We start from the raw sequence: 12,226 nt of genomic DNA, 5'->3' as shown, positions 1-12,226 counted from the left end.
ATTAAAAATACAAGATAATTGTTTGCTAATAAATGAACAAAGTATTTATTCAGCACCCATGTGCCAAGCACAGTGCTAGGCACTGTGGTGGATACAAAAATTAAGACATAGTCCCTGCCCTTAAGGAGCTTACATTCTCATGAAGGAAACAAAACTAACATGTAGCAGCTAAGAACAGTACAAGACAATGTATGGTTTGGTATAAGAATTTTAGTACAGATTTGAAGCTTCATAGGGATTTAAAGAAGACAATGAAATAGACCTTCATACTAAGATTTGAGTGTTAGGGTCTTCAAGGACTGAAGAACTTAAATTGAGGTCCCTGCTAGGTGGAAGTGGGAGCAAGCTTCAGAGGAAGACAGATATGCATTTGATAAGAGCCAAGAATTGAGTGCAGACTTCTGAGCAGAGCCGCTTAACCATAAAAGCAAGGTTCAAGAGCTTTGATGAAAATTCAAAACAGTAAGTAGCTTAGTCATCCTGAAGAGGAACGAAGGGCAGGATATTGGCTAACACAACTAGAAGTCACTTGGCAAAGGAAAACACAGCCACAAAGTAAAACAGTGGCAGAAGGCATGACAATTCTAGGAAGCATGTTACACAACACGCCAATAGCTCCAATGTTTCCTAATTCCCAGAGGAACCCAGAGACAGTGCTATGGTTCCATTTCAACATCCAGGATGTGGACGTTTTGCCTCACACAAGTACAAAAGAAATATAAAAGACAGGAAGACATAGAAGAATGACAGAAAAATAAGTGGAAGAAACAAGTAAAAATTCAGTGAAAAAAACACACCAAAGTATATAAAATGTATCTCCTAGGGAGATGCAATTGGCATGTCCATTCAGGGAGATGCAACTGGCACGTCCATTCATTTTAAATGAACATATATTGTGTTTCTATAACAACAGAACAAAACTCCCTATGCTTTAGGTGTGCTTTTCTGGTACAATCCAGGAGACGTCTCAAACTATATTCATATACGCTTAAGTGGTCACAGAATCCCATAATCCAATCTCACTTTTCTGTTGACTCACATTACAAAAAGGAAGTGTGTTTTGGAAGAACCAGAATCAAGAGGTTTGCTGGGAAAATGAGGACTTTTCCTCGTGCCCAGGTAAGCTCAAGAGATCCTATCAGACTACACAGGGCCAGGGACACAAATGTGGGACTGGCCAAACTAAGAGGCCAAATGACTGAAACTGGCATTCCCAGGGCACAGTGTGGAGCACAGCATGGCATTTTGCCAATAGGAATTGACATCCTAAAAACCAGAGACTGCGAGCTTGAGGCCAGTCTGGTCTACAGAGCGAGTTCCAACGACAGCCAGGGCTGTAACACAGAGAAACCCTGCCTCGAAAAACCAAAAAGCCAAAACACAAAACAACCAGAGACTGCTTTAGGCTATGCATCCAAAATGCATTTCCTGCTTTACCCAGCCATTAATATGTACAGGTATTTGCTACTTAAAATGCAGTTCCTGTTTTACCCAGTCATTAATATGTACAGGTATCTCTACTTAAAATCAACAGCAGGGGAAGAGATTTTAGAATTAAAACTTTACCACAAAAATTCCACCAATTAGCTAAATCCAAAATTAATTCAGGGACAATAAATAAAACCTAAAGAAACTCATTTCTGGCTCAAAAGCAAGCAATAATAATAAAAATAAATTTCTAAAAGTTACCGATAAAGCTTTCTTGAACAGAAACAATGGTTAAACTTAAGAATCCCATGAGGATCATACAATCTAAGACTGTCATTAAACTTAAAAGACTTTTAAACAAAAGCAGTCCCATTAACACGTTTCATGAAATCCTTTTCAGGTACTTACTAGCAACATGTAAGATGTACTTATTTCATTCCTTATGTATATTCCACTTAGCTGTTAAAATACTTTCCACTTTCAAGACAACCTGAAACTTCACCTCGAATGTCTACTATGGTTTATTTAAGCCTATGTCAACCTCTGAGAAAGATCTCATTCTGGAAAGCAACTCAGCCAAAGTAGGACGATCCAGTCTGGGGAGCCCTGTGCCTATCTGAGGTTTATGAAGAGTATCTGAGATCATCTTTCTGGGTTCTGATAAAGCAGCATGAATGTAAAACAAGATATACTATCTTTGACAAGCATTCACTGAGCCATCGGTGTGGCTGCTTCCAAATACCCTCATTTCTACCTGACCGGGAAGATGACCCAGGTACTTGGCTCTGCTCTGGAAAGGTTTTGAGCTTTTCTTGAAAGAAATCACAAGAGGAACATTTTCCCAATGGCTTCCCATTCATATTCCTGTACTTTGACAAAGGGTGGCCTAATCTGGGTGTTTCTTAGTGGAGAAATTCCAGCTACAAGAGATGTCACAGTTGCATTGTGTTTACAGCTGACTTTCCTACAGATTCCTCTGGTACAAGAAATCACCCTCCTTTCTCTCTCCTCCTGTGGTCTAACTTGAAGCTTTGTGGTTTTCAGACGGAGAACTATCTTAATGGCAGAAACCAATCTTCCTCCTACTGAGGCTATGACTCTGAACTAGTCAGATGTACATAACAGCTGTTTATTTCCAATCTTGAAGTCCAGTTGAAAGCCGTGGAGACATGAGAAACTGCTGTGTTCAGACATATGCAGGAGAGCTGGAACACATTACCATGATTTAAAAGATCACACGAAAGCTTAGATACAGTGTGAGAGAGATGGAATTCAGTTTTATTTTGTCCTCTCTGAAACTTCCATTTACACCACGGCCTTGTCTATCAAAGAAGAGCAGGAGGAAATGCCCTGCCTCATGCCACAGAGCTCAAGTACCCATGTACTTGTTAGAGGCGGCAGAGTATCTGTTTCTCCAGTCTTTTGGCTCCAAGAGATTATACTTTTAGTACCAGCATAGTGAGGAACCCTGGCAACTGCTGGAAATGTCTTCTGCATTAGTCATTATACCATTCCGTAAAGTGCTTCTGGAGTTAAAAATCTGTCAAGCTGTCAAAAGTGTCCACACTTTTGCAACAAGGGATAAAAGAATCCCAATGGGCATTTCACTGAGTCCTTCTCAGATGGGTCTCATAATTGGCACAGCTGCTTTACCCTCCAAGGCGCTGGCCCTCACCCCAGGCGAAGCCTCCTGGCCGCTCTTCAGGTAGTGGGTTGTAATTGGGATCCTCATCTGGTGCATCAAAAATAGTCCTCCTAAAACACAGAGACCATTCAGTGCCAGAGCCATCTTAGACTGGAAGTACTAGAAAACAGTTCATTCCCGAGGGCTTCCGCAAACAGGTAAGTGCCATCTCTGCCGCCAACTAAAAAGGCTCCACAGTTATCTAACATTTATGTTAACTCACCTCCTTTACTAACTTACTACAGAAGCAAGAAATGCCGATGAGGTACCTGGAAGAGTCAAACCCACAGGCACAAAAAGGTGACAGGAAAGGGAATTAATCAATGGGCAGAGTTTTAGGATTACAACATGAAAGCATCCTAAGGATAGTGGCCATAGCAGTACGACACAAATGCACGTACCACCACTGTACTGCTCATTTAAAAATGGCTAACATGGTGAACTTCATGTTGGGGTGTATTGATTTAGTTACAAGGACATTCATCACTCCAAATACAGAAGGAAAAGCAACAAGTAATGTCAATGACCATTAATAAGGGAGTAACATAATTATGTTAAATATGAATCACAGAATATCATGTAGTCAGTAAATTCTGTAAGGCACTTATAATGAAAAAGTAATCATAATCACTCCCTTCTCCCTAATTCCCCACTGCAGACAGGGCTTCTCTTTGTATAGCCCTGGATGTCTTGGAACTGGCTCTGCAGACCAGGCTGTCCTTGAACTCTTGGAGAGCCTCCGGCCTCTTCCTCCTAAGTGCTCAAGGATTAAAGGCGGGTGCCACTACACCCAGCTAGGAAACTTGATTATTACATATTAGATTTAAAAATGACATTTTAGCTGGGGTGGGTGGGGGGTGGAGGGATCACAACACGCCTTTACTCCCAGCAGAGGTGGGCAGATCTCCACGAGGTCAAGGTCTACAAAGTGAGTTGCAGGACAGCCAGGGCAACACAGAGAAACCTTGTCTCAAAAAAACCTCACCAAACAAAACAAAACAAAAAGACATTTTAAGAAAGTCTACAGATAGGGGCTGTAGCGATGGCTCAGTAGTTAAGAGCACTTATTGCTTTTGTAGAGGACACAGGTTTGGTTCCCAGCACCCATATCCGAAAGTTTATAACCACCTGTAACTCCAGATCCAGGGGACACATTGTCCCTGGCACCTGTAGGCACACATACACTCGTGCACACAGTGCACATAAAATGCAGGCTCACAGCCTCGTAAACACATTTATAAAATAAATCTTTTCAGCCTAAATACATCTACATACAAATAACACTACATGGACTAAACAGGCAAATAGATTTTGTGTATGTCTGTATAACAACAACAACAACAATAATAACAATAATAATGAGGCTATGAATTGGGTAGGCAGTAGGGATACACAGGAGTTGAAAGGGCAAGAGGAAGAAGTGGAAATGATGTAGATACAGTAATCACGTAGGAAATTATCAAAAAAAGTATGAAAGATGCAAGACTACCTCTCAAAAGTTAGTCAAGAAACTGCTATATAAAAGTAGAACTATGGAAGATTTTACTTCCTGGGGTGGTTGGAACAGGTATGGCCCCCATAGATTCATGTATTTGAATGCTTGGCCCATAGGGAGTGGTACTATTAGGCCTTGGAGGAAGAGTGTCACCATGGGGTTAGGCTTTGGGGGTCTCCTATGCTCAAGCTACACCCAGGGTGACAGACCACTTCTTGTTGCCTGTGAGTTGAGATGCAGAACTCTCAGTTTCTTCTCCAGTGCCATGGCTGCCTGCACACCACCATGTCCCGCCACACTGATAAAGGAGTAAACCTCTAAAACCTTACGCCAGCCCCAGTGAAATGTTTTCCTTTATCAAAGTTGCTGTGAGCCAGGTGGTGGTGGCACAGGCTTTTAATCTTAGCACTTGTGAGGCAGAGGCAGAGGCATAGGCAGAGGCACAGGCAGAGGCAGGAGTTTGAGGCCAGGCCTGATCTACAGAGTGAGTTCCAGGACAACCAGGGCTACACAGAGAAACCCTGTCTCAAAAAACAAACAAACAAAAAAAGAAAAAAAAAGTTGCTGTGCTCATTGTGTCTTCCCAGCAACAGAAACCCTAACTAAGACACTCACTTTCTTCTGGGTTTTTGTGTTTTGTTTTTTTTTTTTTTTTTTTTGTTAATTAAAAACTTCCTCTTGATATGGATACTTGCTATGCTACCTAGGCTGACATCAAACTTTGAACTTTTCTGCCTCAGCCTTCAGAGTAGATGGGATGACAGGGATACACTAGCACACCTTGCTAGTTCACTCTTCTTCTCTGTCTTATTTACTTTCCTTCTATTTTAAAAAGGTTTATTTTATTTTTTTTTAAGATTTATTTATTTATTATGTGTACAGTATTCTCAGTTTTCTGCCTGCATGTATGCCTTCAAGTCAGAAGAGGGCACTAGATCTCATTACAGATGGTTGTGAGCCACCATGTGGTTGCTGGGAATTGAACTCAGAACCTTTGGAAGAGCAGTCAGTGCTCTTAACTGCTGAGCCATCTCTCCAGCCCAAGGTTTATTTTCTTATGTGTTTTATATATGTGGGTATTTTGCTGGCATGTACATTTGCACACCTAAGGAGGGTACCAGATCCATGGGACCATAGTTATGGATGGTTCTGAGCCACCATGTAGGTTCTGGGAATCGAACTCAGGACCTTTGGAAAAGCAACTCTTAACTCTTGAGCCATCTCTACAGTCCCTTATTTTCATTTTATGTCTGTGGTTATTTTGCCTGCATGTGCATCTATCATGTGCTTGCAGTGCCTGCAAAGGCCAGAAGATGGCGTTGGATCCCAATGAAGTGGAGTTATAAACAGTTGTTAGCAGCTCTGTGGGTACTGGGAATTCAACCTGGGTCATCTAAAAGAGCAGCCAGTGCTGTTAATCACTGAGCCATCTTCATTCATTTTTGTTTAACTATTCTGTAACAGAATTTTTATCAAACCTTTTTGTTGAATCAAGATCCTTGTTTGTTTGTTTTTTGAGACAGGGTTTCTTTGTGTAGCCCACCACTGACCAGTGAGTGCCCCCTTTAAATGTAATTGTTGCCAAGAAACAGGTCTTATAAATCAAACTCAAGAAACTTCAGAATAAAAACAAAGAGAAGTGCTTCAAATCACACTGCTTGGTGGTGGGAGAGCTAGTCTGGCCGTAGGTCAAAGCTGTTTCTATTCCATGTCCCTGTGCACCTGCACCACCTGCTCTGCCTGTCAGAATGCCATCAGAAATGTCCTCTGAATGGTGTGGCTCATTTCACTGTTCATTCTCTCAACTTGGACAGCAGCTTTCATAAAACCAGCAGGCAAGCCGGGTAGTGGTGGCACACACCTTTAATCCCAGCACCCAAGAAGCAGAGACAGGCAGCTCTACACTAGCTAGCTAGTTCCAGGACAACCAGGGCTGTTACACAGAGAAACGCTGTCTTGAAAAACCAAAAATCAAACAAACAACCTCCCAACAACAATAACAAATATAATAATAAAGAAAAATAGAATTAAAAAAAAACCCAGCAGGCTCCTCTCTGGGACACAAGTTTTAGTGGTCACACAAGAGCATAATTACAAAGTCACTGCCACAATGTCAAAAGCCCAACCCTGGCCTACTCTGCTTCTGGTCAATCCAAAAGTCCCCCGTTGTGGCCATGTTGCTCAATCTGCAAACACTGATATGAACCACATGGATCAGGAACTAAGGGAGCCCAAAATGAACCACAATCACAGTCTGTCTGCATGGAACGTGAAACATGGTGTTAAATACTCACAAAATAGATGGTGTTTTCAGAATTCTTATTCCACCAGGCTGATTGGGAAATATATCTTCCAAGAAAAAATATATGTGCCCAACTGCAATACCTATAATCAACCAGAAATAAAGGACAAAAAGGAAGATCAAAATTTCAATTTTAAGTTCCCTACCAACATACGCCTTACTTAAGATAAATGTAATTATTGAAGATCAATGAACTAGTATTATCTTTCAGATTGAACAATCTTACAATAGCTATATACATAGACTAAACAAACATGAAAGTGACAAAATACATTTTCAGGTGTAACAGCACAAAAAGTAGTGAGAAGATGCTTACCCAAAAGGTCCACAATAATTGAGTTCCCCAACAACAAGGAAAACCCCATGAGCACCCACGGCAGAAAGGGGGCCTGGAAGTTTAGAAGCCCAAAGAAGTTCATGCGGACATACGGGTTCCTTCTGCTCCACACGTAGACCAGCATTATTGTGAAGGCCTGGCCTAAAAAAACTAAGCTCACAAACAAACCAAAAAGCTAGCAAATGGAATTAAGGAAAATATCATCATGAAAGCATGCTAGGGAAGGCTAAGGAAGAGAACTAAAAATTGCCCTTGCACTAAAATCTGAATTAGAAAAGCTAAGTACTGGTGATTTCTAAACTACAAGAGGAAATGGCCTGAAATTAATTACCCAAGGTGACAAGGCAAAAACTGGTTTGGGCTAAATCATCCAGATCACAGCTACTACAGACTAAACTGCTTTTGTGACACTCTTGCCTTTTTGAAAACATGAATCCCTGTGTCAGTACAGTACAGTGAAGATCATTCCCCACCGACACCTTCACAGGTGCTAGAGCACGGAGGCTGGCACGAAGCCTTGGCACACAGCACTGAGTCTGTTGCACACAATAAAACCCCGTTCTTTTTAAAAATATTGTATCACTTTTGACAATGAATTTAATACAACATGTCTTACCAACTTAGTGAAAGTGAAGTCACACACCGACAGTGATGTAACTGAGATCCTTCAAGATAACCCACCTGGGTTAAAAGTTCTTGCTCAGCGGAGCCTCCTGTCCCACCTCTAGGCTTGGAAGCTGTCAAAGAGGGCTGTGAAATAAATGGTAGCACCCTGGATTATTTTATTGCTTGTTCCGAGTAGCAAGTGAATCATAGGAGACAGATGAGAAGACTGAGGAATAGACAGTCTGGTCTTTAAGATTTTCCCGTATTCTATTTGTTGAAGGATACAGTCATTAAAAATCCACCAAAAAGGAACATAAATACAAAGTCTGCTGTCCGACCTCGGAAAGAGCCTTCTTCTAGCATTCGACAGTAACGATATCTTAGGTTCAAGTTAAGAAAATATTAAGTACACACATAAGAAGAAGTTAAAATGTAATAAACCACGGAAACATACTTAGGCTTCACACTACACAGCCAAGCTGCATTTTTCTCTAAGAATGTTCACGTAGCAATCTGGTTTCATTTTTTTCCCATCAAGCATTTTGGGCAACGAGAAAGCTAGCACCATATTTTACAAAGGCTGTCCCTGGCTGGGGAGCTGATTCAAATGCTGCAGGAGCATGCTTCCAATCACATTCCGTCTCTTCCAATTTCTAGTATCGTCTTTCCCAACTTCAACTACACGTGACTTTACCCCTTCCTTGGTTTGCCAATTTTGAAGAAACCCCTGCCAAGAAGCCTTCTCCAGGCCAGGCAGGCTAAGCATTTCTATATTCTAGTCCATAAGAACATAATGGAAAACCTTTTATTAGAAACTTATCATTCTGATAAGTAAATCCCAACACTGGTAAAGGCCCTCAGTCTCCTGTGGATGAGTTGGAGTGCTGGGTGCAAGAGGAATGCCGAGCAGCACACCCAATCACCACCTTTGACCACCATGGCTCTTCCTTTCTTTCAATGAGCCTAAATATGTCAAGCCCAGCAGACATTTTGGCACTCACTTTTTTTTTTGTTTTTTAGCCTTGCAATCATGGTCCCCCACTTTCAAAAACACATTGTAAAAACCCTGGGGAAAATTCTGTTGAGTTACCAATGCTTCAGGCTGTGAAATTACTACTGTGCCAGCTGCCGCCGCCATTATTTTACAAATACAATACGATAAGTCACAGCCTAAGGACACTAATCTTGAACAGCTGGAACCTCCTGTGTAAAGAAGGATTTACAAAGAGTTTCAAAACACTATGATCTAGTTACAAGCTACAGACCCAGAAGTCATAACTGTTATAAAAATAAACAAGAGCAACAGTTTCAACTGAAAACATATACTAAGTGAACCTAAAGTTTTGATGTTGAGTCCACTTAAAAGGATACAGAAAAATCATGTTAAACAAAAAATTGAATCCAACTGGACCAAAAAATAAGAAATTGGTGATTAGCCTCCATATCTGCAAGGGGGTGGGGCAAGAGAAAGACACATTAAGTAAAATACATAACCAGGAAACATTTCTATAGTTAGACTAAAAACGACATTCGACAACTCTGAGGCTCCAAAGTCCTAGGTGGGACCCATCCAAATACGACACCCAATATGATTCTGGATTTGGTTTGTGTGTGATGCTTCTACTTGAAAGGCTAGAAGATATTAACTGGACTGTGAAATTTATATGGATGATAGGAAAGAAATTCAAAATCACAATTACCTTTTATAAAACAACACAAAAAGCCCACACTATGTGGCTAAGCAAATTATGGAAGCTGTCTAAATAAAAAACTTCAGGGATCCAGTACAGAAAGCTGCTGAGAAAGTCTAAATTAACCACAGCATCCTAATGGGAAAATTCTAAGACTGTCAGTCAGGTTCTGGTTTGAAGTCAACTTCCTACAAGATTTAATGCTCCAAGAGTCAAGAAGAGATAGAAGAGGAATCTCACCTAGGCAACCGACAATTACTCACAAACTTTACAGAATCACTATCATATGTGACTTCATTAATCTTGTGAGATAGACAAGCTGATGTGACCATCCTTTCGTCACAGATAAGGAAGCTTAAGACTTATGGCTTGTGGAAGGGCATGCAGCTAGTGGAGACTCTTGACGGCGAATCTAGAACCTCCTAATTCCGAACCTCCTAATGCAACTGAACCTTGGCAGGGTGGTGGTGACTCACACCTTTGGGAGGCAGAGAAGGCAGATCTCTGTGAGTTCAAGGTCAGCCTGGTTTAGAGAGCAAGTTCCAGGACAGCCAGGACTACACAGAGAAACTCCGTACCAAACCAACCAAACAAACAAAATCCCCAAGTAAGGGTGAGAGATGCACTAGCACAAAAGGTAATATAACTAAAGGCACACAAAAGGTAATATCTCTAAAGGCACACAAAAGGTGATATATCTAAAGGTATACAAAAGGTAATATAACTAAAGGTATACAAAAGGTAATATATCTGAAGGCACACAAAAGCTGCATCTTGAAAGGCAAGCTAAAGTTCAACAGGTACAAAGGGAGTGGAGTCCATCTGGGATGGGAAACAGCACGAACAAAGCGGAACTACAGCCAGGGAGATCTAGCCTTCACCTAGCGTGTGAATGACCATCCTGGCATGATAGCATATTCCTCTTTAGCATTTTAATCACGGGAAAAAGACTTCTTCAAACTGTACTCTAATAAGCCAACATGCTGTTTTAGAGAATGGTCTTTCAGACTTGTGTTAATATGATCTGACTTCAGGAAGACAGATCAGTGTTAAAACTCTACCAGAACTGTGCATATGAGCTGCACCAAGAGGAGAAACAACAGGGAACAGACAAAAGGCTATCTTGTGAGATTCCCTGGGCAGCTAGCTTGGTCAGTTTTATTCTCAAATCACATCATCACTATTAACATTGATTGTTGTTACTATTGCTTATGTTTTGAGACAATTCCTTGATGTGTAGTTCAAACTGGCCTTGGCTTCCTGACTGCTGGGATTATGGTCACATTAATTCTTAAACTAGTTGTAGTCAAATATAGAAACTAAAAATAGAAGATGAATTCCAAATTCCCACCCTTAGCAATTTTCTTAAGACAGGGTCTCCCTAGGTAGCCCAAACTAACTCAGAACTCGCCAACCTCCTGCTAATCTGCTTGCGCCTAGCTCCACCCTTGGCAATTCTAATTTGGTATATGAGGCATGGCTCACAAATACCTAGCAGCTCTTAAATGATTCTGGAGCCCAACCAGGCTGCAGAATTCTTTCCTTACATCTCAATAAGACCTAATTATAATCAGAGCTTCCCCTTCTGGATTATTTTTTGAGACTGTATCTGACAGGATTTATTACTTACTAAACAATAAAGAAAAAAACGATAGTAGAATCATTAATCACAGTAGCCATAGACCACTTACTTGAAAATGTTTAAAAATTAGTTCAGGATTGAAGTATAACTGAAAAGGTGTGATCAATTCCAACTGCTGAAATGGAAAAAGAGCTTCTTAAATCAGATCAAGCATAAAACAAAATTTTAGCATTAACAACAAAGGATCAGTAGCTCTAATAATTTCTGTGGTCACTTGGAGTAAATATCTGTCTTGCTTGTGACCGCTGGTAAGGGAGTCTTTAGAATTCGCACAACCGTTTTTGTATCATCAATACACAATGCAAGTTTTATGTTACAGTATTTGAGGATGCTATAAGGCAGGCAGGTGGGGATATTTTAGAGACAAGACCACAACATCTTTTACAAATCTGTATGTCGCGTGGTCACCACCTGAAACATCTGGGTGAGACAACTCCGAATAAGAGATCCGAGGGCCCACTATCATTAGGGCTAGGGTGCAGGTCCTTATATCCATCGGCCGTCTTCTGAAAGATGTTTCCAGACAATTCGAGATTTTTATTCTTAATATATATTAAGTCTGTGAACCTAGCGGGCCTTGCTCTCACTAGTCACCTGGCCATAGCTAGACCTGGGGTGGGCGGCTCCCACAGCTCTGACTCGCTACAGGTCTGGATTTCATCTCTCGGAAACCGACCTGTCCCCTCATGGAGGAGCACTTCCTTTCCAGGTCACGGGCATGACACCCTTGGGACTATCCCGAACCCTAGAGTCAGCTCCGGATGTCTCCACCCACCCCTGGGACCAAACCCTCTGGGCTTCTCTGCGGCCCAAACCCGTTTTCTGAAAACTCAGTCACAGCTAGCCTGGAAACGGAGGACGGAGCGCCAGAGCTGCTCACCACGGCCGCGGTGGTGAGGACGCAGGCGGTAGTGTAGGCGCGGCTGACCGGCGGGATCTGCAGGTACTCCAGCCGGAGGCTCTGGTACGCCATCTTCCCCACCGCGCCTGCCCCCCTTCCCCTTCCGCCAGGATGCCAGGCGGCAGGGCGGACTCAAGCCG

At 41.8% G+C, this 12,226-nt stretch overlaps 1 protein-coding gene across 3 annotated transcripts; it reads right to left on the bottom strand.

Moving 5' to 3' along the window:
• Nucleotides 1-2,678: 2,678 nt before the first annotated feature.
• Nucleotides 2,679-12,223, bottom strand: Derl2 (derlin 2). 3 transcript variants are annotated; one of them, XM_038325620.2, is made up of 7 exons: nt 12,066-12,223; nt 11,235-11,300; nt 9,224-9,297; nt 8,138-8,231; nt 7,226-7,421; nt 6,902-6,992; nt 2,679-3,183 (listed from the first exon to the last, which is right to left on the bottom strand). In XM_038325620.2, the coding sequence occupies exons 1-7, from the start codon at nt 12,156-12,158 to the stop codon at nt 3,078-3,080; spliced, it is 720 nt and encodes a 239-aa protein (XP_038181548.1). In that variant the 5' UTR covers nt 12,159-12,223; the 3' UTR covers nt 2,679-3,077. The 3 variants fall into 3 exon arrangements, with proteins under 3 accessions (XP_038181548.1, XP_038181550.1, XP_038181551.1); XM_038325622.2 differs by having other exon boundaries at nt 11,235-11,297; nt 12,066-12,195; XM_038325623.1 differs by lacking the exons at nt 2,679-3,183; nt 7,226-7,421; nt 8,138-8,231; nt 9,224-9,297 and having other exon boundaries at nt 6,927-6,992.
• Between the last annotated feature and the right edge of the window lie 3 nt (nt 12,224-12,226).

This window comes from Arvicola amphibius, chromosome 4 (genome assembly GCF_903992535.2).
Source record: "Arvicola amphibius chromosome 4, mArvAmp1.2, whole genome shotgun sequence".
Taxonomy (NCBI): domain Eukaryota; kingdom Metazoa; phylum Chordata; class Mammalia; order Rodentia; family Cricetidae; genus Arvicola; species Arvicola amphibius.
This window is presented reverse-complemented; position numbering and strand designations above follow the sequence as displayed.

What these genes read in the sequence shown, in the direction of transcription:
- Derl2 (XM_038325620.2), bottom strand. Translation starts at nt 12,158, where the DNA reads ATGGCGTACCAGAGCCTCCGGCTGGAGTACCTGCAGATCCCGCCGGTC. An exon ending in TAATTTTTAAACATTTTCAA is followed by an intron (nt 9,298 to 11,234) that starts GTAAGTGGTCTA and finishes ACCCCCTTGCAG; the next exon opens with ATATGGAGGCTAATCACCAA. An exon ending in TTGGTGGATTTTTAATGACT is followed by an intron (nt 7,422 to 8,137) that starts GTATCCTTCAAC and finishes TCCATTTGCTAG; the next exon opens with CTTTTTGGTTTGTTTGTGAG.